Here is a 27,626-nt window from a genome sequence, read left to right on the forward strand (position 1 = left end):
ATAAACACAGTTTGAAAACTCGATAAACTGCGCCAAGCATTTACAATCGTTTGTTATCGGTGGCAGGTGGCAGCCTAGCGGCTTTTCTAAACACATCTGGCAACACTAGCATCTGTTTCCAAATTTGTTGATAATATTTTTTAGATGTTTTAAACTCGTTTCTCGGTCACCTATCACATTTAACATTAGTTTTCGTTTCCCATCTCTTATAATAAACCAAAATTCTTAGCGTTAGGAAATGTTCCGAGTCAGAAAGTTACCCGTGCACCTGGCTGAACCCGCACCAATATTGCATTCGGCGTTGTCCAACCGATTCCAGTCGAACCTCCTGCAGGGATCATCACACCAATGCTCCGCCAGGGCCAATGTTGGCAGCCGACCGTCGCGACAGTACCAACAGAGCAGCGGCCATGTGCAGGAAGGGGTAAGGTCATCGAAAGATTGGATGAATTTTTTCAGTTTATGTAACAGCCCCATTCTTTCTGTGGCAGAACATCAACTGGCCACGGAAAATCTTCAGTGGCATTCAGCCCACAGGATCCGTGCATTTGGGCAACTATTTGGGAGCCATCCGCAAGTGGACGCAGCTGCAGAACAGCCGGGATGATGTCACAGTTTGCATAGTGGACATGCATTCCATTACGATGCCGCATAATCCGCCGGTGCTGCGGGAGAACATCTTTACGATGGCTGCCACACTGCTGGCGTGTGGCGTCGATCCCGCCAAGAGCACGCTGTTCGTCCAGTCGTCTGTGTTGGAGCATTGTGAGTTCAACTGGATCCTCAGCTCGATGACCACCACTCCCAGGCTGGCGCAGCTGCCACAGTTCAAGGAGAAGTCTCGCCTGGTCCGCGACATACCCCTGGGGCTGTATGTCTATCCGGTGCTACAGGCGGCCGACATAATGCTGTACAAGTGAGTGAAGATGAATATTCATTGCAATGCGTTTTCTGACAACGAATTTATGTACTCAAGGGCCACACATGTTCCCGTTGGAGCGGACCAGTTGCAGCACATTCAACTGGCCCAGCACTTGGCTAGGACGTTCAATGGGCGCTACGGGGAATTGTTTCCTGTGTGCCACGCCATGATCGAGGAGGGCGATGCCTCCAGAGTGTTGTCACTGCGGGATCCCTCCAAGAAAATGTCCAAGTCAGAGGCGAATCCCAAGGCCACGATCAACCTGTGCGATGCGCCGGAGCTAATAATGGAGAAGATCAAGAAAGCCATCACCGACTTCACCTCGGATATCACCTACAATCCCGATTCGCGGCCCGGTGTCAGCAACCTCGTCAACATCCACGCCCAGGTCACAGGGCAGACAATCCAAAGTGTCTTGGACGAGGCTAAGACTTTGGACACAGCCAAGTACAAGGAGCGCGTGGCCGACGCCGTCATTGAACATCTGCGTCCGATTCGTGAGCGAGTCCACCAGCAATTGTCCAACAAAAATGAGCTGATCTACATGCTGGAAATGGGAGCCGAGAAGGCGCGTAGCCAGGCGCAGCAGACAATGCGCGACGTCAAGCAACGCCTTGGCCTTGGCACATATGCGACAATACCAGAGCCAGTTGTCGTGGCTCCCCTGCTGCCTGAGCGATCCAAAATGACGGCCAGTCAGCGCATAGCCAAGAACGTCAACCTGCCGAATCATAATTCCCACAGTCACACGCATTTGGAGGGCCGTAATGAGCGGACTAGCTCGTTTGGAGGGGCATCGCCCCACGGAAGCGCCGGAGAGGCAACAGGCACTGCAGACCTAAAGGCAATGGCCCAGGCTCAGGCCATGACAATGAGGCCCACCATGCGTCGCCCTGTGGTGCCCACTCAAATGATGCGGGTGGAAAAAGAGCGTAGGGCTACTCCTAGTTACATCTTCAAGATGGACACACGGAATACACCCGACATTGGCTTTAAGTCACCTTCCATTGCTGCTGCTGAACCCGCGGCCGAGAGCTATCGATCACATCGCGACAGCAGCTTCGGATTCACTAAACCCGATACTGCGGACAGGAAAGTCAAGTTCGGCCAAAACAAGAATAACAGTGCAGTCGCTAGTGTTATACAGAAAGTAAAAGCCGAAAGGAGTCAACACTTGCTGGTCAACAGTGCCTACTACAAAGCATTTCAAGCGTCAAATTCTGTTGCTGCCGCCTTGCATGAGAACAAAAACCGAAGCAGTGAGAGAGTCAACAGCGAAATAATTGAGAAGAGCACCAACAATGATGCCAGTAATGAGTTGAGCAGCGAAAATACCAGCAATGAATGGAGCAGCAGCGAGCAGGATGAGTCTAGCAATGCATCAAGCACAACGGCAGAAGACGAAGATCCAGAAATGTTGGAAGAAGAGTTGGAAGAGGAAGATGAAGTTCCCGAGCGGGGTGCTGCCGAGGCTCCAGCTGCTGTCAAGGCGGAAGAAGGCAACTAGAATACATTGCAATTGTTATTAAATTTATATGTAGCATATGTGTAAAGACAGATTTAGTTAGATATCATGCCTCGAAACGTCGCTTCATGCACATCATCTGCCCGTGGGTTAGCCAGTAAGCGGTGTGCCTGAACACCGACTTAATTTAGGGTTAAGGGAGTTGCATCCGGATCAATAAGCTTTTATATATTTCCCCCATCCGGTAGTAGCCCTGCCGTTTTCCGCTGATGTTTAAGATGTCCCATGGGATACACTTGCATGCTGCCGATCACAGATGCTGGCCTTGTTTACCGACAACCTAGATGGATGTGACTGAATGCAACTGGCTCCAAACCATCATCATTGTGTGTTTTCAATGTTTTGTTTATTGCTTTCAGCTAACTTATTGTATTTCGATAATTTTTGGTTTCTTATGCTATGGTATGAATGTTGACGGCGAGGATATTGTGCATGTGTACAGAGGAAAGCAGATCCTGCAGGCAAATAATATGTGTCTTGTATGTTGATGTGTGAAAAATGTGTGAGCTATTAAATATCATCGTGCATTGCATTGCGTTCCATGCTCAAGACGTGCTATGCATCAATATCAGCGGCACCTCGTTGCTGTATTTTGAGTTGTCCTGGCCAAGCAGGGCCGATTCGCTGCAGTCGCGCATCATGGCTATGGAATTGTTGCGCTGCTCCCTCTGCCGCAAGCGGCTGTGGCGGATGCCGTAGGCCAGGAAGATGGCCAGACCTATGCTGAGCCAAATACAAAAACGCACCCAGGTGAGTATGTCCAGCTTGATCATCAAGTAGATGTTGATCAATATGGATATGCCTGGGAGCCACGGCACCAAGGGTACCGTGAAGGAGAGTTTCACAGCGGATGTCGGCTGACGCGAGATAATCACTAGCATGACCACCAAAGGTATGGCCCCCAACACCAAGGCAATGCCATCGGAATGGGTGACATTTGCCAGATCCTCTTCGAATTTGGTAAGAATTTGCGAGAAGACAAAGCACCAAAGAGCTGAAAGAGGGGAATGTTTTACGTTTGCTTTTGGAAATGACACCGTTTTACTTACAGAATAGAGTCACCATCACGGTGACAATCCTCGACGTTTGCTTGGTGGATACGGTCAAGCCTTTGGAATTGAAGAGACGTCGCCAGAGGCCACAGGGTTGATCGTGGTCAGCGGAAGATATCGCGCGACCATTGCCAACGATGCGACGATCGTCCACTTCGTAACGCAGCATCAGGACACAGCTAGCCACCATGGAGTAGGCCAGCAGGGTGCCAATCGACATCATGTTCACCAGCTGGCTGAGATTGAAGACGGCGGCCAGAATGCCAGTCAACAGGCCGGTAATCATGGTTCCTTTGAACGGAGTCTTGTACTTTTCGCTAATGTCGCCCAAGAACCGGAACAGCAGTCCGTCGTTGGACATGGCGAAGACAATGCGTGGCAGTGGGAACATGGCACCCATCATACTGGAGCACAGGCCAAACATTGCGCCAATGCTGACCACATACTCGGCCACATGCCAGCCATTGATCCTGAAGACGTGGGGCAGTGGGGCCTTCTCATCCTGCTCGTAGTAGGGCAGCATCATAGTTAGCACCGAGGAAACGCCAAAGTAGGCGAGGAATATCATGGCCAGGGACACAATTACAGCAAATGGAATGGATTTCTTCGGATTCTTGGCCTCCTCGCCCGCGGTGGCGATGCAATCGAAGCCAATGAAGCCGTAAAAGCAGACTGCGGCCCCCTTAATAATGCCCGAGACGCCGTATGGCATGAAGCCACCATCGCCATAACCCTCGGGCACAGAAGATTTCGGAATGGACCAGTTGCTCCTGGAAACTATCAACGGAATCAGACCAAAGGGTAACCAAAGCATTTGCGTGACTATCACTCACCATGGAAGAGACCTGCGATGATCACAAAGAGAACTACGCCCAAGTTCAGAATGGTGAAGACATTGTTCACCCTCGTCGACTCCTTGGCGCCCACGGCAATGGCCAGCGAGAACAGTATGGTGACCACAAAGGCGAACAGGTCGGGGTAGGCGCCCATGCCCTGGATATTAATGGGCAAATGGGTGCCCAGAAAGCTGCTCATCGGGTTCCCACACAGCTGGTCCAGATACGTGCTTAGCCCTTTGACGACACTGGCGGAACCTGCCCGAAAAACGAAAAGATTGAAACGGAAATCAATATGAAAAATGTGTGAATTAATTGATAAAAATAATGTCAATCAGACGGCGGCGCCATCAATTGAGTTGCCGCCAGCTTACCAATTGCGTATTCGAGTATGAGATTCCATCCAATGAGGAACGCGATGAACTCTCCAATGGTCACATAGCTGTAGATGTAGGCAGAGCCCGCCTTGGGAACACGGGCTCCGAACTCCGCATAGCAGAGGCCAGCGAATATCGAGGCGATCGCAGCAATCAGAAAGCTGATGACCACTGCGGGGCCGGCAACCTGCTTGGACACTTCGCCCGCCAGGACATAGACACCCACGCCCAGCGTTGACCCAATACCGAGGGCCGTGAGATCAAAAGCTGACAAGACCTTGGCAAGTTTCGATTCATTCGAGTCCTCCAGCGGCTTCTTGCGTGTGAGTACGCGAAAGGCATTCGTCACGCTCCAGCTCGGCATGCTGAAAAATTTAATCAAATCAAGTAAATACTCGTATGTAACAACGGGCCGTTCGTCGAGTTCTATTCAGTCTGAAGGGCTTTTGCTGAGCTCCACAAAAAATACACCCGTAACCGATGCTTACAGAACCGACATATTAACACGTTCGCAGATTTTGTACGGGTCGCAATGGGGGTGTCGGTGGCGGTGGCGGTGGAAAGTGCCTGTGATGGGCCACGCTTCGATCGGGGCAAAAGAAATGTGCGGAGTTTTGGTTTATGGCCGGCCATAAGAAAATTAGTAGGCGTCTGTTAATGTGCGAATGTAGACTACATTGTTTATGATTGGGTCGCGTCGCGAAAGCTGATTTAAACTCGAGTCTTGTGATCATCGGCTTTGGGAATGATCCCCCGATGACTAAGTGGGAAGTCTCTTTTCCTTCACCCTCCAGATTGACTAGACTAGTTCAGTCATTCCATCAGCCGTTTTTTTAATGTAGCTTATGGAGATGTTTAAATGTCGAACTCTCCCTAATTCTCCTTAAGAAACTTTTGGTTGTGAAAGAATTTTTGACTATAAATTCCTAAAAATCTAAAGTGCTTGCTTTAAAGTGTTCTTAATAAACTCTTTTAAACGCCTTGAATTAAATGCCCAAAACGGTTACTGATCAGCAGGAATTGCATTTCCAAAATGCTCTCACCTTTTTTCTTTGAGAAGTAATCAAAATCCTTTGGATATTATCAACGAAAGCAATCTGCTTGGCTCTTTAATCGTATCACAAGTTTTCCACAACTAATTAATGTTCAATAAAGTATCACAAATAATAATCCATCTTTAATTTTTCGATTCACAGACACGGAATCGAATGGCGAGAGTATGTAGATACTGTCAAACTAATTTCTAATTGAATTTCAGAATTGATTCGAATAGCGCCAGTGACCGTTCGAGCTGCGTCTGAACATTTAACATGAGTGCGAAACCGTTAAATAGCACATTTGGGTGTACGGCTCGGGAAGATCGTGGTGAGTTGAGCGGGCTCGAGACAGAAGCTTGCCGCAATTAACCACGGGCGGAATCCTCAGGTCGGGCACGAAGTAGAGGCGAAATGAAACGAGGTGGAAACACATCGTTTGTGATGATAACGCTAATTAATTCGTCATCATGCTCGTAGAGGAATCCTCCCTGCCTACCCTACCCTACCCCACTGAGAATTCTCAAGTTTGCCAGGTGACTTAACATGACCTTTGCGGCCCCAAAGCCCTAATGAATTGTCATAATCGATTAGCGGTTTAGGTATAGGACTTTTGATTATGGCGCACTATTTGAATGCAGGGAATACCGGAAAAAGCTAACAATATGATCAATATTTTTGTACCCAGGTTAACCATTTCGATAAGAGTATTTTGAGATCTTTTAAACAAATATTTCATAAATTATTTTTGTCTAATATTTCTGGGTAAGATCAACTGATATCCCCAACCCCTTCCAGAGATAAGTGTACAACATGAAACCTTGCCTCTTGTACACAGTTCGAATTTGTTATTATACCCAATGGACTCAAATTATTTATGAATCATATTCAGTTTGTGCTTATTCAATCATTTTTGGCAGGGAAGCTCTCTGCTCCACACAACTCAATACATTCACTTGCTTTGCTTTCATGGAACGCTACTAATTGGGTTCTGTTTGAGTTTTCCATTGGCGTGGCGCTACTTGGATATTTGTATTGTTTATAGATAATTCTGCCTGCTAGCACGGGACTACGCGCTCAGGGGGTCGTGTGGCTCAGGTGGGTGTCAACTGTTGCTAAAAATACACGCCGTATTTGATTGCATTTATCTCTAATTTTAGACACTTGTTGCATGGTGGCTCTGCCGACATCCACTCACCCATAGTATTCGGCGAACTCCTCCATTGTTGCTACTCGATTCAATTCAATCAATTTGGTTTCCAATTAATATCATCAATTTGTGGCAAATTCGCGCTTGCTTTCCTCACATGGAAGCGGCTGTGGCACTGCTGGTCTCTAAAATAGTACTGCCGCCCGGCACTATCCACAGAAATCACATTTTGAACCACGCAACCACAGAACCACGTTGCAGCTGCTCGTTCTCTCTGGCCGCTATTGTTGGTCGAAACGAGAGAGCAACTGGGTTGCCAACGTCTTCGTTTCGCCCATGTGCTTGCCCAGAATTGAGGCCCTATGCAAGTGGCTGACAACCCCAATTCCACCGCGGAGAGGTGGAAACATATCCAGCTCTCCCTCACTCTCTCGTTCTTTCTCCCGCTCTCTGAAAGTCTTTTAGAGCTTATTTAAAGGCATTTTCTATTGCATCAGCCCTGTTCCGTAGCCTCTTTCCCTTAACAGAGTTTCTAAGAATAAGGCCATGTGCCTCTCATTGTCTGATAAAAAACATATCCAAACATGCGAACTATTTCAGCTCTGGGTATTAGGTTCTTTGCCGATAAATTTACCTGGTGCTTGCCCGGCAGCAAGGGTATATTGTGTTTACGGGTAGGTTGTATCAGGTATAAAAACAGAAATGCAAAATGTAAGAAACTATGAACATGATGTTTCTAAATGCTATTATTCAATTATATTTTGAGGGAACATCGTATCTGAACGCATTGTGGGGTATATTATTTCTGAGAAATATAAAAATAAATTTCCACGCCACGCATATAAAAGAGAAATTGATAATTTATTTATAATTAACGTCACCGATTCGCATGTTAATCAATAAGAGCAACGAATCGCTAAATGAATGAATCACTAACAGTTTCTTCATTTGGCGTAGGATAACTTATTGATACAAATTAATTTAGATATAATTACATTATTAATTATTAATTAAATTCAGTTTTAAATGTTTTGAAATTACCGAAACATCGCTTACAGTGAATAAAAAAATGTTTTTAAAAGAATTACAAATTAGTAAAACACAGTAACGGAAATATTTATTATTTTAATTAAATTGGAGAGCTTTTACAGCTGGCCCACCAAGATAGAAATTCAAATATTCACCCCAACAAAAGGTGCGTTCAGACAAGGTGGGACTCTACGACAGCTACAAAGAGAGAGAGAGAGAGAGAGAGCTAGTGAATGCTCACTTTTTCACCTCAGCAGTCGGCTGCTGTCCAAACCCACCACAACGTTGAGCGCAAGATCGACTGGCCCCGCGAATTTATTCCGTTAACTTTCCACCAGCACAACAGAGAGATCCACACCCAGCTCGAACGCGGTGCTCAGCTAATCGTGGTTGGAATTAGCGTGCACGAATCTGTCTGATAAGCCCATTGTGTTTTCGCGTTTGTTGTGTTCTCGTTCGCTGCTGTTTCGCCTGTCTGTCCGGTGCTGTAGTAGAAGAAGAACGGTAAAAGTGTGGGAAAAACGAGATTGAGGTGTTTTCAATAAAGGGATTTCGGCATTAAAAGCTTTGAAATTAAATGGCCAGCTTTATAGAGTGGTCAGGCCAATTCAATCAATCAAAGAACAGACCTAGAGCAGTTCATGCAAAAGCATATCTACGAGTATGTGTGTTTATATTATATTTTTGGATTGTTCTCTATATACTTAAATGTATTGTGTGCAAATAATTCTAGGGGGCAGTCTTGTCAATGAAAAATAGAGAAAATATACATATATGTATGTACATACGTACATATGTATGTAAAAAAAATAAAGATCATTCTACAATAGTTATTTTAAAAATTCTCGTATATTCTTTATGTGTACATAAGTATGTGTGCTTGTTTGTACAGATTGTACATACATTTATAATCTATAGAGTATGTACGGACATATTTTGTATAGCATTTGGGCAACTCTCATTCCCAGCTCCATCACATTTGCATTTAATTTCGGTGGCACTCATTAGGCGTGTAATTTGTCCGCATTTTAATTTGTCACAGTTTGTTAAACAATACGAGTACGAGTATCGTATGTGGCTGGAAATATTTGCACAAGTGCAGTGTGCCAATTTGATGGCTAATATTTGTTTACTTCCATTATTTTCCATTCAATTTATTTCTCAATTGACGAATCGGCAAAGAAAGAGTTTAAGCCTAAAAGCTAACGAGAAAAACCCCCCATAAAAATAATACAATGAGAGTATTGGGCCAGGTGTGTTTTTGGCAATGGGTAGATGAGTCGGACGGATTGTATTAAACGGTTAACATATCCGGAACGAACAGGAAAACTCATCCATCATTGGCATAGTGTCCCAAACCGACTTGTCGCCATTCACTATGCTAATTTTTTTAAATGACTTTTTTGAGCTAATTTCAGTTTCTGTTTTCAGTTCCATTTATGGCGCCATGGGGATGTCAACTGATCTGAAGCACAGGGGAAATAGCCATAGAAATGTGTCGATAATTTTGCTGTTAGCTGCCGGATTAGCCGTTGCCTTAACTAATGGCCAAGATGCGAGATCCCCCGGTAAACCGCACGTCATCATCATAATGGCTGATGATTTGGTGAGTGTCTAGTGGGATTATTTGAATCTCTGCTAATTATAGTTCTACCCGGCCAGGGCTTTGACGATGTAAGCTTTCGTGGCTCCAATAACTTTCTCACGCCCAATATCGATGCCTTGGCATATAGCGGCGTGATTCTCAACAATCTGTACACCGCCTCCATGTGCACGCCGAGCAGGTCTGCTCTTCTCACTGGGAAATATCCCATTAATACAGGTAATTGCCCATTGCCAATAAATCCAAGCTCAGACCAATGACAAATCCATTTCCAGGCATGCAGCACTATGTGATCGTGAATGATCAGCCTTGGGGTCTGCCACAAAAGGAGAAGACAATGGCGGAGATCTTCCGGGAGAACGGCTACTACACCAGTCTCCTGGGCAAGTGGCATCTGGGCATGTCACAGCGCAATTTTACGCCCACGCAGCGTGGCTTCGACCATCATCTGGGCTACTTGGGTGCATATGTGGACTACTACGACCAGACCTACCAGCAGAATGTGAGAGATGGGCCAGGAAAGGTGCATGCCAAAGGCGCTTCACCTCTTTGGTTTCTTTGCAGGGAAAGAACTACACGAGAGGGCATGATTTCCGCCTGAATCTGAACGTCACCCACGACCAGGTGGGGCACTACGTGACCGACGTGCTCAGCGACGCAGCCGTCCAGCTGATTGAGCAGCACAGCAGCAGGAACAGCAGCCAGCCGCTCTTCCTGCTCCTCAGTCACCTGGCTCCGCATGCGGCCAACGACGACGATCCCATGCAGGCCCCCGCCGAGGAGCTGGCCAAGTTCGAGTACATCCGAAACGAGACCCATCGCTACTACGCCGCCATGGTCTCACGGCTGGACAGGAGTGTGGGGCAAGTCATCGATGCCCTAGCCCGCCAGCAGATGCTGCAGGACAGCATTGTCCTCTTCCTGTCGGACAACGGCGGACCCACTGTGGGAGAGCACTCGACGACGGCCTCGAACTATCCCCTGCGAGGCGTAAGTATCACAAAGACAATCAGTTAGATATTCTCTTGATCATCTAGTTCCACAGCAAAAGAACTCTCCCTGGGAGGGAGGTCTGAGATCCTCTGCGGCCATATGGAGCACTGAGTTCGAGCGACTGGGCACCGTGTGGAAGCAGCAGACCTACATTGGCGATCTACTGCCGACACTCGCCGCTGCGGCGGGCATAACACCAGATCCAGACCTGCACTTGGACGGGATGAATCTCTGGCCGGCCCTGAAGTATGGCTACGAGTCGTTGGAGCGAGAGATTGTCCACACCATTGACACGAATCCAGCGTCACCCTATCTGTCCTACACACGCGGCAAGTGGAAGGTTGTGAATGGCACCACCAACGCGGCCCTCTTCGATGGCTGGCTGGGCGAGCGGTTAACACAAGAGGTGGATCCACGATCGGCCAACTATGAGGAGCTGATCCGCAACACCAGCGTCTGGCAGCACCTCCAACTGCTGATGGGGAGCCAGAGTGAGCGCAACATCAGCAGTCTCCGGCAGCAGGCACAGATCGAGTGTCCGGAGTCCTCCGCCGCGACCAAGCCGTGTCTGCCGCTGCTGGCCCCCTGTCTCTTCGACATCGATGCGGATCCCTGCGAGCGCAACAACCTGTACGAGGAGTACCGTAACTCTACCATCCTCCTGGACTTGCTGCAACGCATCGAGCAGTTCGCCCGACAGGCGCATGCTCCGAACAATAAGCCCGAGGATCCGCAATGCGATCCGCGCTTTTACCACAACGAGTGGACCTGGTGGCAGGACGAACAGGCCTCGGGGGCAGGACGACTAAGCTCTATTCTGATAGTATTTGTATGCTTTTGGTGGATATTTTAAGTTGGGTAAACTAGACATTTCCCACACATTTCCGCAGACATCTGGCCCGAAAGTATGCTCCCGAAAACCAATCCCAACTCCGATAAGAAATGTCGAAACTTTGAAACAGAAACATAACTTTTCTTTTGCAACAAACAGTCGAACATTTGGACCCGAAAGGTCCAACTAAATGATTAGTTGGAACCATTAATGGTTCTGAGTAATGTCTAGATGGTAATCATTTAGATTATGTGCCTATCTTATCGATGGGCCCATCGCTTCCGTGAACTGTGATAGCTGCAAAACCCCCGTCAACATATGCATACACAAGACATAAATCGATCGAAAGATCATTAAAAACTAATCACAGTCTATCATGTATGACTTTAACAAGTGCTTGAAAGGATTTGGTGGGTCATAGAAAACCTTTTTCTTATTTGTCTGGCTACTAGAAAACGTTCCAAGAAGGTACCGATAAGATCATAGATCTGCTCGCTTCTATGATTATCTTTTCCCAGTAGTATTTTCGGAGTTACTCGTTATCAATGTTATTGTTATCCCAGTCATAAATTAGACAACAAAATATATGTATGTAAATACTTTTTTTTATATTAGAAATGGGACTTTGTTTTTTTTTAAATATACTTTAGTTTTGTTCACAGATTCGCTTTGATTAAAAGACGGTTCCATTCTTGGGCTGGCCCACGAGCACCTCGTACTTGTCGAACTTGCGCAGTGCCAGGGTCTCGTGCTTGATGATGCACAGCTTCTCGCTGAGGAAGAGGCTGCCGATGAGCAGGCCACCGTCGGTCTTGGCCCGGCACATGAACACGCGCTCGTTGTAGACCGAAGTGCCCACGGAAACGGCGTACCGCTCGTATAAGCCGTCGAAGCTGCGCACCCACAGGTAGTTCACGTTGCGCCCTGCCACCAGGAGATCGTATGATGTCGCCTTGGAGGACGTCAGCTGGTTGTTGAAGTAGGCGACACCCGTCTCCGCAACCACGCGGGCTGGCAGGATCGTGTTGCTGTACTTGACGCGGCCAATATAGATGTTGTAGCCGTAAGGATCAAATCCTCCCAGAATGGCGTTACCGGGGAAAGGGTACGACAGGTTACCGGCCTTCCATACGTGCTCCGTATCTGGAATAGTGCAAAATTAGCATCCAATGATATCCAGGATCCATGGTTTACTTACCAAAGGCTGAGGGCACTGCCGAGGCGACTGCGAACAGGGCAAAAACTATACAGGCAACTTTGTACATCTCGAGGGATTCTTTGATACCAAATGAATGTGAATCGTCTGGCCGGGCACACTTCTTTTATAGTCGCCTCCTTATCGCCGGACTCTTGTTACCCCTATCGCTATCAGATGATTACTGTTGATAGGATCGTTTCGATTCGGTGAGTAACATGCTTGAGAGTGAGTTTGCGCATCGTGATTTTATTGCACCATAAAAAATACAAGACATTTCTGAAGTAAAAATCCCCCACTAGATAGAAGTAGCATTTCCTAATATTAGTTTATTAAATAATCGATTTCGTAGTAAATTGATTCAGTGATTAACAGGCTCCAAAGATCATATGTTACGAATATTTTTAATTTACTTTATTTTCATAGTCAAAGTTGTAACTTTAACGATTTAAATACACAGTTTATTAGCTGGTCAGTAAATTTAAAGATCTCATTTTGATATAGAATATAACTATTACCAGGCTCCAAAGATCATAGCTTGCGAATATTTGTTATTTGATTTAGTTTCCAAGTAAAAGTTGTAACCCAAAAGAATAGAATAAACAAATAGACTTCGAATTAAAATGTAAGCCAACTTGCTCCAAGTGTGGAAACCGTAAAAATAAAGTGTTTTTGTTGAACCGCATAAACTTTACTATTCCCATTAGTTCCACTAGAAACATTATTCCTCTGTTCCTTCCACTTAGTAGATCGAATTATGCTTTGCTTGATCCGTTTGGGGCCTTTTACTCGGATTATAATTCCCTCCTCCTAATAATATCAACCACAAGTCCCTTTCTCTTTTTAAATAACTGATACTATCATACCTTTTCCGTAGTCAGCTTTATTTTATTTTTTGTTTGAAGTGTTTTATTTTTGCACTAAATAGTTATATGTATGTTCAAATCAAAATTCATTCTCTTTATTTACCCTTTTTCTTTGAGTGTAAAAGCCACAACCAATGAACAAGGGTTCACTGCCAATTAAACATGACAATGTTAATTAGAAGAATATTCTTCAAAGTGTTGCCTCTCATTTCCTACAACAAAGTAAACGTATCAGCAGTACGCATTCAGAACTTCATTAATTTAATTAATTAATTATTAATTATAGAACAAAACCCAAAACCATTTTAGTTATTATAGTTGATAGTTCATTTAAATACGAACTAAATTGGTACAACTAAATAGAGTGGAAGAGTCATACCCACTGGTACCAAACAAATTTCTTGAAGAGCGAGCTGGATTGCAATTCCAACATCTTTCCATAATTTTGATGATCATAAATAAAGTGTTTAATTATTTGTAAATAAATATTTTATTTGATATGCTCTAATTGTTTTGCAGCTCATCATGCTAGGATTTAGCCGCCAAATGGCATAGTATTGACTACATGTCGCTCCCTCACCAAAATCTCGTACTTGTCGAACTTCCTCAATGGATTCTCGCCGTACTTCACGATGCAGACACGCTTGGCCAGGTAGAGGGTGCCAATGAAGAGTCCTTCGTCGGCCCGGAAGCGGCAGATGTAGACGCGGTCGCCGTAAGCGTTGGTTCCCACTGCAACGGCATTTTTCTCCCCGTAGCCGTCGTAGCTGCGCTTCCAGTGGTAGCTGACGGTGGCATTGGACACGAGCACCTCAAAGGAGGTGGCGGTATTGCCAATAGTGTCCGTGTTGTAGGAAGCTTTTCTCAGCTCGGAAACCACTCGGGCAGGTAGGATGTTGGTGCTGTACACCACACGGCCCACATAGTTGTAGTAACCTTGGGGATCGAGACCTCCTAGGACACTGTTTTCGGGAAAGTCCAAGGCTGCAGACATGTAGAGCCAAGTGTCCTCATGGCTGTAGGTTCCGCCTTGAATGAGGACCACCAGCTGCACGAGGATCACAGCCAGAGCTACGGAGTGCTTTGCGGAGTACATCGTTCGATTGTTGTCTGAGGTGTTGTGACGATTTGTGACAATCTGCTGTAGCTTCTTATAGGGCTCTCCCCACCAGCTGTGGCTCCTGGTCAAGTTGTCGATAAGGTTGATTGTAAATCACTCACATTCGGGGGTTACTTGGGCGAAATGATTAGATAATCGGTGCTTTTTCGATGGATTTGTAATTAATAGTTGAAGTAGGGCTTTCTGATAAGCTATTTTTAAGATGTGACGCTTCAGGAGGAATTACTTAAGTAGAATTCTCACGAAACCAGAGGTGTATATGTAATATCTTAGGATTGTCAATGAAATGTAAGTTGTTAATACTATAATATATATGACTGTGAACGCTCCCTTTTAAAGTACAGTAAGTACAGTACAGTACAGTAAGTAAACACACTCATTATGTATGTATATTAAACTTAAGCATTGCACTTCATTTCCTGTTTCCCGCACAAGTTCTCGTGGTCTAAGCAAAATGCCAAACGAAAAGAATGCCTAAGCGATTGATTGTTCTGATTATATTTTTGCAAGAACATAATAATTAGGCTTACGACTTGATTGACTGCTTAGAATCAGGAAGGGTAGGAACTGAGATAGCTGCGATTAGAGTGCAAGCGTTAGCTTGCATGTCTCTCACAATTTCACTGACAAAAACGAGAGCAAACTTGTTTGTGGCCCAATACATACATGCATAGATACTACATTTGTACGTACATATATTGTATGATAAGTACATACTATGTCTGAGGTAAATCCTGAAAGCTGTGATAAGAGTGCAGAAGTGTGGACCAGTCTTCTCTCCCCCTCTCCGCCAGTTAATGGCCGTCAAAAGGAGTGGAAACACAATTAGTAAACAGATATACATAATTGAAAAAGATTTTCTTTAAAACAAATTATATAAAATATAAAAAACATATTTATTTGAATTTTTTATGATACGCATGTCAAAAAATGATTGAATATTTTCTTTTTCTTTTTCAATAAATAAATGCAGTTCTTATTTTATTTGCATTGATTCAAATTTATTTGAAAGTCTCGCTGCATCGTTTTACACACCAAATGGCATAAAGTCAGCAGCTTTTCGATCCCTAATCAAAACCTCGTACTTGTCGTGCCTTCTCAGTGGCATCTCGCCGTACTTCACGATGCAGGAACGGTTGGCCAGGTAGAGAGTGCCCATGAGGAGTCCTTCGTCGGCCCGGAAGCGGCAGATATAAACGCGGTCGTTGACAGAATTGGTTCCCACAGATACTGCATTTTTCTCCAGGAAGCCGTCGTAGCTGCGCTGCCAGTGGTAGCTGACGGTGGCGTTGGCCACTAGCACCTCAAAGGACGAGCTCTGGTATCCATAGGTGTCCGTGTTGTAGGTTGCTTTCGTCAGCTCGGGAACCACTCGGGCAGGAAGGACATTGCTGCTGTACAGCACACGGCCAACATAGTTGTAATAACCATCCGAATCGAGGCCTCCGAGTACAGCGTTGTTGGGGAAATCCATGGACGGATACATGTAGACCCACGTGTCTTCATAGCTGTAGGATCCTCCTTGAATGAGGCCCACCAGCTGGACGAGGACTAGGGCCAGAACTACGGAGTGCTTTGCGGTGTGCATGGTTCGACTGTTCTCTGAGGTGTTGTGAAAATGTAGACCTGCTGTAGGTTCTTATAGGGCTCTCCCCAACAGCTGGGGCTCCTGGTTTCAAGTTGTCGACAAAGCTGATTATAAATCATTCACATTCGGGGGTTACTTCAGTGATTTGATTAGAAAGTTGGTGATTTTTCGATGGACTTATAATTAATACTTGAAGTAGTTTTCTCTGATTAGATATTATGAAGATGTCATGATTCATCATGAACAAATTAAGTGGAATATTCAGGAAAACAGAGATGTGCATAGATAAATATCTTAAGATTTTCAATTGAATGTAAGTACTTTATATTATACTAAGATTTAATAATAAGTAGGACTTATATATGTAAATGTGTACATAGATATGTGTGTATGTGCTCCCTGTCTTTTTTATTAATAGACAAATATTCTGTTTGAATATATTTAGATGTTATAAAATATGCTATATCTTTGTAGTGTAGCTCACAATCTTAAGTGAGCCCAGTAATAATAGGCAATTTAGGTATTATCACTAAGAAAACAACACATAGGGGCGCCAAATCGCCTAAAAACTGCCTGCAAAAAGGAGTAGGAAAAAAATATATAAGAAGTAAATTCGATAAAACAAACCAAAAGAAAAGGACATGCAAAAAAAAACAGCCGCAGCAAAAATTAGTTTTACCACAAGCATAGAACCTTGTGGCCTCAGGAATCTGCCAGAACACGGAACGGGTGAGGAACTGAGACAGCTGCCATAAGAGTGCATGCGACTCAAAGCTTATAGTTATATTCTGTCCCTATCTAACCGGTAAAAACGAGAGCGAAAGTTTGTGGCCGAACAATAGTGCAGTGCAAACGTATGACACATATGTATGTGTGTGTATGTATGTACATATGTATATGATATGATATGATGTGTGTAAGATGCACGTATTGCTTACACTCTGCAGCATTTAGCATGAAGCTTTGATCAGACTGAGAACAGAGTAAGAAAGATTATGCTTAAAAGCTCCAAGCACATGACTTAGCGCAAATATCCAGATCAGTTTAATATTTTTTGCAGCAGTGTGATTGATGTTTGAAATGGGATTGTGAGCAGCACACGTACACATGCTGTAGTACAGCTGATGCATCGTCTACAAGCGCTACGAGTGGGTCACGAAAGCTGTTTTAAGAGGAATTATTAAAATGTTAAATTAAATAGAGAAATAACAAATACAATAATTAAATTTAAAATGTACATGTGTACATGCGTATGTAAATATTTACATACATACATACGTACATACATTTTAAATATACAAAATTAATAAAATTTAAAATAAAAATTAAAACTAAATATAATATTTTTGAAAATCCATGGCATCCATCCATGTCACTTGTCATTTTATTTGCATTTAATCAAATTTATTTAAATTGTTTCTGCTTCGTTTTGCACTCAAAACGGCATAAAATCAGCAGCTTTGCGTTCCCTAACCAATATCTCGTATTTTTCTTGCTTCCTCAGTGGCATCTCGCCGTACTTCACGATGCAGGTACGGTTGGCCAGGTACAGAGTGCCCATGAGGAGACCCTGGTCTGCCCGGAAGCGGCAGATGTAGACGTTGTCGTTGTTGGAATTGGTTCCCACGGACACGGCGTTTTTCTCCAGGAAGCCGTCAAAGCTGCGCTGCCAGTGGTAGCTGACGGTATAATTGGACACGAGCACCTCAAGGGAGGTGGTCTGGTACGAGACGGTGTCCGAGTTGTAGGTGGCCTTTTTCAGCTCGGGAACCACTCGGGCAGGAAGGATGCTGCTGCTGTAGACTGAACGGCCCACATAGTTGTAGTAACCATCCGAATCGAGACCTCCGACTACAGCCTTGTTGGGAAAGTCCATGGCCGGATAAATGTAGACCCACGTGTCCTCATTGTTGTAGGATCCGCTTTGAATCAAGCCCACCAGCTGGACGAGGATCAGGGCCACAACTACAGAGTGCTTTGCGAACAACATGGTTCGAGGTTTGTCTGAGGTGTTGTGACCACTTGGGCTTGTTGACTGTTTTTATAGGGCTCTCCCCGTCAGCTGGGTCTCCTGTTTCCAAATTGTTGATAAGTCCGATTATAAATCGTTCACTTTGGGGGGTTACTTGGGTGATGCGATTAGATTGTCAGTAATTTTTCGCTTGACTTGTAACTAAGAGGTGAAACTACTCTGATAAGATCACTTTACTGGTTTTTATTTGGAATTTTGATGAAATTAGACAAGTGACAAATATCTTACGAGTATACGTAGAGATCTACAGCATTCGAAATTGTTATTATTAAACAAGAACATTGCTTAGTTGTAATCTGAACATCTAAATGAACAGAAGCAGAAATACAGATTCAGTCTCCATTCTACATTCACATCTAATAAATGAAAATGTAAAAAAATATGCAAATTTGATAACCTTCTAGACTTGGCCTTAAAATTGGCGGGGCCGAAGCCATATCAAGCGAAATAAATACTAGAAGTTATACTAATCAATTCAATTAGAGGGAAAAACTCGTTTATATCTTATCACGGCTTATCAAAGCAACATATCATGGAAACCCTGACCAATGTCAATGTGCCGGTTATGAGAGCTGCACGCATTTTATAACGGGATATTCTCTCTCTCTCTCTCTCTCTCTCTTCCTCTCTCCGCTTTCTGCTAGCCTCTAGTTGTGGTCAGAGTTGGTCTTTGCTCGCTTTTGCTTTTGTTTTTGCAAAAACAAGTTTTGCTTTTGCTTTTGTGTTTATGGATCTGTGTGTTTTCGGTTTCTTACGTTTATTTTTCGCTCACGACTCGTGACGTCAGAGTGTCGAGGGGGATGAGGTTGTCACTTAAAAGCGCCAACAGCCAGCGGCACGCTTAGTCGATCGGAGCAGTTGCAGCGGTCAGGATCCAACCAGACCAGCGAGATCGGGTCATCTCTGTATACCTCGGATAGGGTGTGACTGCAACAAGTGCCAGCGTACTAAGCAGAGTGGTAAAGTGATTCAAGTGTGTCGGTTAAAGCGTTTCAAAAGGGTTAAAACATTTCCAGACATTCGCTAGAAAAGTGTGAAAAATTGCTGGCTAAGCAAAGCTAAACTCAATTATCTTTGCATATTCGCCTCGGGTTAAATTTAATCCATTTTAATGAGCAGAAATCACAAATGAAAACTGATATTCCACACGTAATTAGCACTTCTTTAAGATCCATTCTCAAAGACAAATCAATCGAATCCCAACCAGACACAATCCTAACTTTCCTTATTGGCAGATGACAATTTTCCAATTGCCTCGCGGTTTTCCATGCTTAAAAGTTTTCCTTATATAATCTCATGATTGGGCTCTTGCATAAGGCCAAAAGATTGGGCAATATTGTTATGTTGCATTGTAATCGCCTCACTAACGTGAGTGCTGGCTGCACCCGCACTGGCACATTCCCAAGTCCTCTGAGAGCCAGACACCGGACCCCTGTGCCCTGTAGATGCATCCCAAACCTGTTTTGGATTAGCCTAGCGAATGACGGGCACTAAGCTATAAGAACCTTTCCATTGATGGCTGATTAACTGGTCCGTCCTGATTCCCCCACAGATCCCCATGGCCACAAAGTAGTTGTCCAACGATCGTCGAAGGTCGCTCGGTCAGTCAGTCGCTGGGCGTTTCCATTCTCAGTCTAAAGCCGTGCAGGTCGTGACTGAAATTTCTCAAAGAATTTCGCACGACAGTTTACAATAGATTCCTATCCAAATTATATACCAAATGCAAATGCGACTCACTGTACTCACGAGCATTTAATTGGGGCTTAGCATATAAGGCCTATGGGCCACATTTCATTATTGCCATGCTGGTTTATGATGGTTTATGGGATATTGCGACAATTAAAGGCCATTTTTATCCAGATAAAAAGAAATTACGCTTCCCCAAAGCCCATAACCAAGGCAAGGTGAAGTGCCGTGCCGTACCGTGTCGTGTTTTTTATATAATTGCTTAACAATTGTTGCAAAAAATACAACATTAAACAATCGCTTCAATGGTTTAACGAACTTGTTGGCCCACACAACACGAGGCTGGAAGAGGTCAGTGGATGAGAAATGGAACACCTGTACGAGGATGAAGTTCCACAGCTGTTTTCTGTTGCATTATTATAGTTAAGACAAGTAACAATAAGCTCTTTGCAGCTCTATTTTAGAGTAAAATTTCACTAGAACTGATCACAAACATGACTGTGCTACTCCATGTGCTACTCCTACTAAGTGCTGGAATCAGTTTGTGTCTTGGAGATAAGCCAAATATCATAATCATACTGATTGATGATATGGTAAGTGCACAAACGATTGCAGACAATTTTGAGTCACTGTGTGGCTTTGCCCCTTTGTAGGGTTTCAATGATGTGAGCTTCCATGGCTCGAACCAAATCCTGACACCAAATATAGATGCTCTGGCCTACAATGGTGTCCTGCTGAATCGACACTATGTGCCCAATCTGTGTACACCCTCCAGAGCCACTCTGCTGACCGGAAAGTATCCCATCCACACAGGAATGCAGCATTTTGTGATCGTCACCGACGAGCCCTGGGGTCTGCCCAGGCAGGAGCGGCTCATGCCGGAGTTCTTCCGCGATGCCGGCTATGCCACACATCTGGTGGGCAAGTGGCATCTGGGTTTCTGGCGCAAGGATCTAACCCCAACGATGCGCGGATTTGACCATCACTTTGGGTACTACAATGGCTACATGGACTACTATGATCATACGGTGCGGCTGCTGGACAGGAACTACTCGACGGGTCTGGACTTCAGGCGGGACCTGGAGCCCTGCCCCGAGGCAGAGGGCATCTATGCCACGGAAGCCTTTACGACAGAGGCCAGGAAGGTGATCGAGCGGCACGACAAGAGCCGTCCACTCTTCATGGTGCTCAGCCACCTGGCAGTGCACACGGGCAACGAGGACAATCCCATGCAGGCGCCCGAGGAGGAGGTGGCCAAGTTTGCGCACATTCAGGATCCAAAGCGTCGCACTTATGCGGGTGAGTCTTGTCCTCCCAATCAGAAAATGTCTCTGAATTGACAGTGTCCGCTGGTTAGGAATGATTTCGAGTCTGGACAAGAGCGTTGGTCAGACGATGCGTGCCCTGGCGGACAATGGGATGCTGAACAACAGCATCGTTCTGCTCTACTCGGACAATGGAGCGCCCACTGTGGGGATTCACTCCAATGCTGGCTCCAACTATCCCTTCCGTGGCGTAAGTATCTGTCATGCATCACCCTCTTTTGCTGGCTTATAAGCATCTCCCTTCGAGCAGCAAAAGGAATCCCCCTGGGAGGGTGGCATTCGATCGGTTGGTGCTCTCTGGAGTCCGTTGCTGCAGCAGCGTGGCTACGTGTCCAACCAGACGATCCATGCCATCGACTGGCTGCCTACCCTAGCGGCAGCAGCCGGAGTGCAGCTGCCAACGGACCTCAAGCTGGACGGACTCAATCTGTGGCCGTCGCTTAGCGGCGGCACAGAGCCCCAGCCCCGGAAGCTGTTGCACGTGCTGGACGATGTCTTTGGCTACTCTTCGTACACGGCATACACGCTCAAGTACGTGAACGGCAGCAGCTTCGAAGGGCGGTACGACCACTGGCTGGGAGAACTGCATGCCGGCGAAGAGCATCCATTAAGTGCGGACTACGCACAGCTGGTGCGAGCATCGGAGGTGCAGGCTGTCCTGGGAAATGGAGGTCCGACTGAAGATCGCATCCGGCAGATGCGAGACGAGGCTACCCAGCGGTGCCCCATCCAGGAGGCGGATCAAGACGATCCCATTTACCTGTGCGAGCCCCTCAAGGCTGCCTGCCTCTTCGACCTGGCCAATGACCCGTGTGAGCGCTACAACCTGGCCAAACTCTATCCCCTCCAGCTGCAGTTGCTCGCCGAGGATGTGGAAGAGCTCCGTCTGACGGCATTGCCCAGTGCCAGAGTTCCCATAGCGGACAAACGCGCCGATCCGGCGCTTCACGGCGGCAACTGGGAATGGTGGAACAACACGTCGACTGGCTCCAGTGACTCCCTCACTTTGCCTTCGCTGAGATGGCTTTGTGTCTGCCTCTTAAATTTTCTCGGCCCTGTGAATATTAAACTATATTGAGTTTTAGTTAAATTATGGCTTAACTTTTTAGTGATTTTTATACGTAATAAAAATAAATACAACATTTTTCTTTTGTATATTTTGTAAATGCGAATATTGTTGATTTAATTATGATTTGAACTAATTTTAAGGCCCTTGAGTCAGCAATGTATAAAAAGATAACCTAAACGTAAAAATTCATGAATCTATAAATTATTTGTTGGTTGAATAAGCTGAAAATATTCAACTGTCGAATAAGATATTAACAATAATAGTTTAGTTACGATTCACCTAAAAGTATGCAAGCCGTTTTATTAATTTGGTTTATAAAAATGTAAAAAAATTTAAGAAAAATTAAAAATAAATCACATGTTACTACACTCCCCACCAGCTGCAGAGTATCAGTGGAGTTCTTATTTGGAAGAACGCTGATAAGTACTGCGCTTTATCTCATAGTTTTGTAGTTAGATTATATCTTATATTCAAACGAGCAAGTCGTGCCGGAAAATTGTGTCTTTCACTGCCGCTGGCTAAAGCCTCTGTAAATATAAGGCTTACCAAATTCATTGAGCTGCTGTCGCTAATCAAACATTCTTTTCAATGGTTTATGTGATTTTAATTAAAAACATTGCTAACAATTTTCCAGCTGCGGTTAGAGTAAATCTCTTAATCTCTTATAAGTGGAGTATGATATTTATAAGCATTGTAAAAGTAACACCTCCGTTGGTGGTCCATCAAGTCCATTGAATTAAAAGAACATTTGTCACAATCAATTAAATATTTTCCACTAACTTTTATTGGAAACGACAATTGACGCAAACAATTAAATGCTCCATGGGCAACATTGTAACATTTGCATTTTAATATTTTAGTTGGACTGCTTAAAACTAAATCTAAAGTAGATTTTTACATACAAAATAATACAAAATAGTGCAACAGATGATAACAATACTCGTATCGACGATTACCACATGTAATACTCAATTCACTTCACTAGATATGTGCGTATCTAAGCTCTGGGTATATACAAACGGAATGCAGGTGGAATGCAGTGTCCAACATAGCGGATAATACTCCTAGAATAACTCTATTCAAAAATGTGTCTCCTCCTTCGGACTGGGGGCAGGTGCTTGCCCAACTCTTTGGCGCTATTCAATCATGTTGAATAGAAGACAAGAGAATATCATGCCAAAGATCTGGAAACGAGAGGATTTAACATTTATAAATCAAAGTCATGGCATCCTTTATTAGTTTGGCTCACCATGAGAATGGCCACCGATATGGAGGAGGCACCAATGACTGCTGCATGATCCCGTATGAAGTTGGTCGTCACGTAGAGACAGCCCTGATTGTACAGGTTCGTGACTGTTGGGAAGATGGTGCACTCCTTGCGCTGTCCGCCGAACAGCTCCTGGCAACAGGACTCGGGCACGGGTCCATAGCGAGTCCAGTCGTGCCACGTGTCCACGCCGCAGCACTGCAGTCGCTCCTGGGTGAGATCCCAGGCCTGGGTAATCTCACGTCGGCTGCCATACAGGGCCATGGTAGAGCGCATTTCCTGCGGAAAATGGAAAATGGGAAAATGGAAAACGCAAGATGTTACATACGAGTGCACTTGATCGATGCATTGATCTGACGCCTTACCTGTCGCATGGTCTGCTGCACCCGCTCGCGGAACACATAGCCCAAGACGCCGCCAATTAGCATAGTGACGAAAACCAGAGCAACGATTATGAAATACTGAGAAATGTACAGCAAGTGAGACATGTTTCAATTGGATGTTAAATGTGTGTGTAAGTTGCTTAATACCACACAAGGGAAAGCTAAGGAAGGGAGCTTTCCTTATGCTCTTTGCTAAGAATATTACCCACCGTTAGTAGCAGACATTTAACTTCCTTGCCGGCACCCACACAGCCCAGAAACGAGACCAGACAAATGATGACCGATGTAACCAGCAGGACGTAGACGGCGCCTGAAAATAAATTCGTGCCCAGCAACTCATTGACAAAACTCCGATCCACCAGCGTCCACAGTGTCAGGCAAAAGACAATTGCGCCACCCACCTAAGAATAATGAAATAAATTAACACTTTGTTTTTGTAAAAAGAGTTTCCAAGTATACTTACGAAAATAACAAAATTTGCTATGAAAAGACTGTACTTGACGAACTGCCCGCAGCAGTCCATGCGCGAACTGAAGCCCATGTCGTCGTCCTGTAAAGGATAAACAATTGGTACTTTAAATTCTATTCGAAAGAATAACTTTAGATGGGTTTACTTTTGCCTTAGAATCCGATGTGAACAATGGATGATGTTGCAAATGAGTTGGAATGGGTAGGATATGCAGAGGATATGTTCTTGATGGCGAGGCGGCTCTAAATGGTATAAGAATATGTGATTAAATTATGTATTGTTATCTTCCAAACAAACAGTAACTAATGCTGCGTCTGTCTATAGTTTCCTCATGCGCATGCGCAGCTCCAGCTCCAGCTCCCGCAGTGTCTGCTCCGCGACAGAGACGCAACCGAAGTACACTTAACCATGACCCACTTTCGAGTTGGCGCGTCGTCGAAACCAACGCAATGCGCTAGACAACCGTTCATTATGGCGCTTGCTGTTAACGTTTTGTGGGTTTTGTCAGTTATGACTTTCGGAGAGCCGCCACCACTTGGCGGTTGCTTACAGCGGTGGCGGTGGCTCGCTTTAAAGGTTTACTTTAGAGGCGATTCCATGACGAATACCCCCCGGCAATTAGCCGCGCGACAAGGCTCTAAAATTAATCAAAGTAATACCCTGTCGCAGTCCAAATTTGTTGGCTAATTAGAGTAGCTTATTTATGATGCTCCCAGAAAGCCTCGTGCGGATCTCTGAATCATTTTGGCTGCTGCTGCGATGTTCTAAACGCAAATTAAAAGTACGTGTAATTGCAGGTCGAGCGATTGCTATCCAATAAACGACATCTCATTTCGAGTATTATTCTCAAAGCCCCAGTGAGTCCCCCCACACGAGAGTTCGTCAGGTAATTGCGGAGTGATTAAGAAAATGTTCTCACACTGTCTGAATATTCTCTATGAGTAGTACTCGTACTCGCATTTGTTATTAGTCGCTATTATCGCCAGCAGATTTGCAGCATGTGGAGAGAATCGTGCCTGGGATGACAGGCGAGTCATCTGAAAGTCGCCATTAATGATGGGGCGTTGTACAATATTCGTACTTATATCTCCTGCTTCTAAACCACAAAAAAAAACAAACAATTACTTGTATGTTAATTGTCCAGTTCTACGTGCTACACATTATAATAGAACACTTTTAGTTCGGGTTTTACCATCGGAAAATGTTGTAGAATGAAAGATGAGGGTCAAGGAATACCCATGGATATCTTCCATTGTTTCCCTTTCTATAAATATCACTAAGACTATTTCTATAGGCAACCTTCTTTGATTTTAAATCCATTTTCTTAAAGCTATTCCCAAACATAAGCGTAATTTACTTACTTTGTTGCCTTCCCGTAGCACAAACGAAGTTTTCGTTAGGTAACCAATTTTGGCGGTTTTCCTTTTACAGTTTCTACCTATGTAAATTGCCTATTAATTGTTTAAACAAACAAAGCTCGAGGCGGGGCGCGAGCCACACAGAGAGAGAGAGAGAGACCAACCGAAAGAGAGAAAAAAAAACTATTTTCGGTTGTACTTGACTGCACAAAAACTCTTGGGAATGGAATGGACACTCGACACGGACCGGAGGCAGGGCTACAAAAGATCAAGAAAAAGTTATGGAAATTAGTTTTAAATATTATTTTGCTCTGCCAGAGGAAGTAAATTTAATTGTTTTAGAGCTTTGTACATTGCTATTTCGAATGGCATGTAATTTTTATTTGTGTTTCTGTTTGGGTTTCAAGGGTATGCTAAGTTCGTGAGGCCATTATTGGTTTTACTTTCTACTTTTTTGTGCACATATTTGTTTTGCGATCCGTGAGTTGTGATTTTGTAATATTTTAGTTAATCAAAGCAGCTGTTTCGCGTGTCTTAATATTTGTTTTTTGAAACTTTTAGTTGTTTTATTTGGATAAGATTATTGCAGCTCCTAGGCACTGCATTATGCAGGTACGTACAGCTTTATGCAAGTTTATTATTGAATGTTTATTTGTTGTACACATTTCTTATATTTATTTTTATTAAACATTTTTCCATACAGGTTTCTTGCATTCGCCGCTACCGAGGCTCACTTGATAATTGTTATTGAGTTTTTATGCGATTGTTGCTGCTGCTGCTGGTGTTGTTGTTGTTTTTGTTGCTGCTGGTGTCGTATTGTCAATTGCAGTTCTCTCATGGCAAACGGCTTTTTTTCTCGTTTCGCTTTCGACTTTACTTTTCAAGTTACGTCACAGACACAGTCCCGGATCAGATAGGAGTCGTAGCATTATCCTTTCCGCATCCAATTCTCACAGCGGAATCAAAGTTCTCGGGACACTTTGTGCATAGCTAAACTCACTTTTTCGTTGATTTGTTTTGTATATTTCCACTGGATATCGGTGCTGTGGAAACTGAGCTTATACTATATGGGGACGGTGACAGATATGTGTAAGAGGGGACGAGCTCGACTCCACGGCACGAGCGTTCACTTGAAACTGGTAGTGGGAACAGTTCGGGCGATCGGTTTTTTATTAGTTTCGCTCACAAAGAGTTTCGTTGTTGGGGCTGTCGTCTCTGTGTATTACAACAATGTGAGCCGGAGCTGACGATTTTCGGGGGCTTTTGCATTGCAGGTGCTAAAGCGAGAGGCAAAAGCAGAAACAGAAACCGAAACAGAGAGACAGAGAGACAGAGAGCGGCCCCCAATAGGGAGGGAGGGAGCGAGCTTACAAACCGCAAATACTTCGGCTACGGCTTTGGCGTCGCTTCGCTTCGGATCGGATCGGATCGGTCTGCCCGCACAGCTCTACTCTTTGTTCCGTTTTGGGGGAGGGTGGGAAAACATTTTGCGATAAAATGTACTTTCCTGAATTTAAGGAACATTTTGTTGCTCCAGAACGTAACTTCTGATACAAATCTTTTTCGAAATTTCAATCTCTGTTTAGTTTTACTGTATGGATTGTATTGAATTGCCGCCTGACGAGTGCAACCTTCAGCAATTAGCAGCTTAATTTTGTTGTTAGCCCCAACAAATTGGTTTCCCAAACAGTTTCGAGTTGAGTTGAGTGAAGTGAAGTAATTTTGTAAAGCTAAGGTCAAAGTAAGCTGCCTATAGGCAATGCTGCAAAATGCTCAATTTATTTCGGTTTTTCTCTGGCAAAATTGTTGGGTTGTTTAGCACTTTTATGGCTGTGTTAACACTAACTCAGGCGAGGTCCCCATCCCCAACCCGTGCCACCAGTTCCCACAAACTGTTTGACAACTGCTATGACAA

At 44.5% G+C, this 27,626-nt stretch overlaps 9 protein-coding genes across 15 annotated transcripts; 3 read left to right on the forward strand and 6 right to left on the reverse strand.

Moving 5' to 3' along the window:
• The first annotated feature begins 99 nt into the window (after window positions 1–99).
• LOC117580572 lies at window positions 100–2,498 on the forward strand. Of its 2 annotated transcripts, none has more exons than XM_034267175.1 (3): window positions 100–424; window positions 489–916; window positions 977–2,498. In XM_034267175.1, the coding sequence occupies exons 1-3, from the start codon at window positions 239–241 to the stop codon at window positions 2,427–2,429; spliced, it is 2,067 nt and encodes a 688-aa protein (XP_034123066.1). In that variant the 5' UTR covers window positions 100–238; the 3' UTR covers window positions 2,430–2,498. The 2 variants fall into 2 exon arrangements, with proteins under 2 accessions (XP_034123066.1, XP_034123067.1); XM_034267176.1 differs by having other exon boundaries at window positions 101–424; window positions 492–916; window positions 977–2,489.
• Window positions 2,499–2,785: 287 nt separating this feature from the next.
• Window positions 2,786–7,124, reverse strand: LOC117580574 (cationic amino acid transporter 2). Of its 2 annotated transcripts, none has more exons than XM_034267177.1 (5): window positions 6,945–7,124; window positions 4,710–5,077; window positions 4,333–4,593; window positions 3,497–4,276; window positions 2,786–3,441 (listed from the first exon to the last, which is right to left on the reverse strand). In XM_034267177.1, exons 1-5 carry the CDS (start codon window positions 6,968–6,970, stop codon window positions 2,993–2,995), a joined length of 1,884 nt encoding a protein of 627 aa, XP_034123068.1. In that variant the 5' UTR covers window positions 6,971–7,124; the 3' UTR covers window positions 2,786–2,992. The 2 variants fall into 2 exon arrangements, with proteins under 2 accessions (XP_034123068.1, XP_034123069.1); XM_034267178.1 differs by lacking the exon at window positions 6,945–7,124 and adding an exon at window positions 5,756–5,911.
• Window positions 7,125–8,251: 1,127 nt separating this feature from the next.
• On the forward strand, window positions 8,252–11,931 carry LOC117579602 (arylsulfatase B). Of its 3 annotated transcripts, none has more exons than XM_034265537.1 (6): window positions 8,252–8,429; window positions 9,357–9,531; window positions 9,588–9,747; window positions 9,804–10,030; window positions 10,093–10,518; window positions 10,574–11,931. In XM_034265537.1, exons 2-6 carry the CDS (start codon window positions 9,373–9,375, stop codon window positions 11,372–11,374), a joined length of 1,773 nt encoding a protein of 590 aa, XP_034121428.1. In that variant the 5' UTR covers window positions 8,252–8,429; window positions 9,357–9,372; the 3' UTR covers window positions 11,375–11,931. The 3 variants fall into 3 exon arrangements, with proteins under 3 accessions (XP_034121428.1, XP_034121427.1, XP_034121426.1); XM_034265536.1 differs by having other exon boundaries at window positions 8,252–8,415; XM_034265535.1 differs by lacking the exon at window positions 8,252–8,429 and adding an exon at window positions 8,552–8,586.
• Window positions 11,791–12,665, reverse strand: LOC117579603. Its single transcript, XM_034265538.1, has 2 exons — window positions 12,552–12,665; window positions 11,791–12,496 (listed from the first exon to the last, which is right to left on the reverse strand). The coding sequence occupies exons 1-2, from the start codon at window positions 12,616–12,618 to the stop codon at window positions 12,027–12,029; spliced, it is 537 nt and encodes a 178-aa protein (XP_034121429.1). The 5' UTR covers window positions 12,619–12,665; the 3' UTR covers window positions 11,791–12,026.
• A 1,220-nt stretch (window positions 12,666–13,885) lies between these two features.
• LOC117579897 lies at window positions 13,886–14,546 on the reverse strand. Its single transcript, XM_034266034.1, has one exon. It carries the CDS (start codon window positions 14,508–14,510, stop codon window positions 13,950–13,952), a length of 561 nt encoding a protein of 186 aa, XP_034121925.1. The 5' UTR covers window positions 14,511–14,546; the 3' UTR covers window positions 13,886–13,949.
• A 992-nt stretch (window positions 14,547–15,538) lies between these two features.
• On the reverse strand, window positions 15,539–16,163 carry LOC117579896. Its single transcript, XM_034266033.1, has one exon. It carries the CDS (start codon window positions 16,120–16,122, stop codon window positions 15,562–15,564), a length of 561 nt encoding a protein of 186 aa, XP_034121924.1. The 5' UTR covers window positions 16,123–16,163; the 3' UTR covers window positions 15,539–15,561.
• Window positions 16,164–17,504: 1,341 nt separating this feature from the next.
• LOC117579299 lies at window positions 17,505–18,143 on the reverse strand. The gene has a single exon (XM_034265106.1). It carries the CDS (start codon window positions 18,110–18,112, stop codon window positions 17,558–17,560), a length of 555 nt encoding a protein of 184 aa, XP_034120997.1. The 5' UTR covers window positions 18,113–18,143; the 3' UTR covers window positions 17,505–17,557.
• An 868-nt stretch (window positions 18,144–19,011) lies between these two features.
• Window positions 19,012–22,331, forward strand: LOC117579876 (arylsulfatase B). Of its 2 annotated transcripts, none has more exons than XM_034265996.1 (5): window positions 19,012–19,113; window positions 20,294–20,433; window positions 20,494–21,139; window positions 21,198–21,355; window positions 21,416–22,331. In XM_034265996.1, exons 2-5 carry the CDS (start codon window positions 20,335–20,337, stop codon window positions 22,241–22,243), a joined length of 1,731 nt encoding a protein of 576 aa, XP_034121887.1. In that variant the 5' UTR covers window positions 19,012–19,113; window positions 20,294–20,334; the 3' UTR covers window positions 22,244–22,331. The 2 variants fall into 2 exon arrangements, with proteins under 2 accessions (XP_034121887.1, XP_034121889.1); XM_034265998.1 differs by having other exon boundaries at window positions 20,305–20,433.
• Window positions 22,332–23,045: 714 nt separating this feature from the next.
• On the reverse strand, window positions 23,046–26,861 carry LOC117579817 (CD151 antigen). Of its 2 annotated transcripts, XM_034265908.1 has the most exons (8): window positions 26,712–26,861; window positions 25,715–25,969; window positions 24,499–24,595; window positions 24,348–24,434; window positions 24,094–24,285; window positions 23,867–23,962; window positions 23,484–23,780; window positions 23,046–23,418 (listed from the first exon to the last, which is right to left on the reverse strand). In XM_034265908.1, exons 4-8 carry the CDS (start codon window positions 24,423–24,425, stop codon window positions 23,371–23,373), a joined length of 711 nt encoding a protein of 236 aa, XP_034121799.1. In that variant the 5' UTR covers window positions 24,426–24,434; window positions 24,499–24,595; window positions 25,715–25,969; window positions 26,712–26,861; the 3' UTR covers window positions 23,046–23,370. The 2 variants fall into 2 exon arrangements, with proteins under 2 accessions (XP_034121799.1, XP_034121800.1); XM_034265909.1 differs by lacking the exon at window positions 24,499–24,595.
• Between the last annotated feature and the right edge of the window lie 765 nt (window positions 26,862–27,626).

This window comes from Drosophila guanche, unplaced genomic scaffold (genome assembly GCF_900245975.1).
Source record: "Drosophila guanche unplaced genomic scaffold, DGUA_6, whole genome shotgun sequence".
In the NCBI taxonomy this organism is placed as follows: Eukaryota; Metazoa; Arthropoda; class Insecta; order Diptera; family Drosophilidae; genus Drosophila; species Drosophila guanche.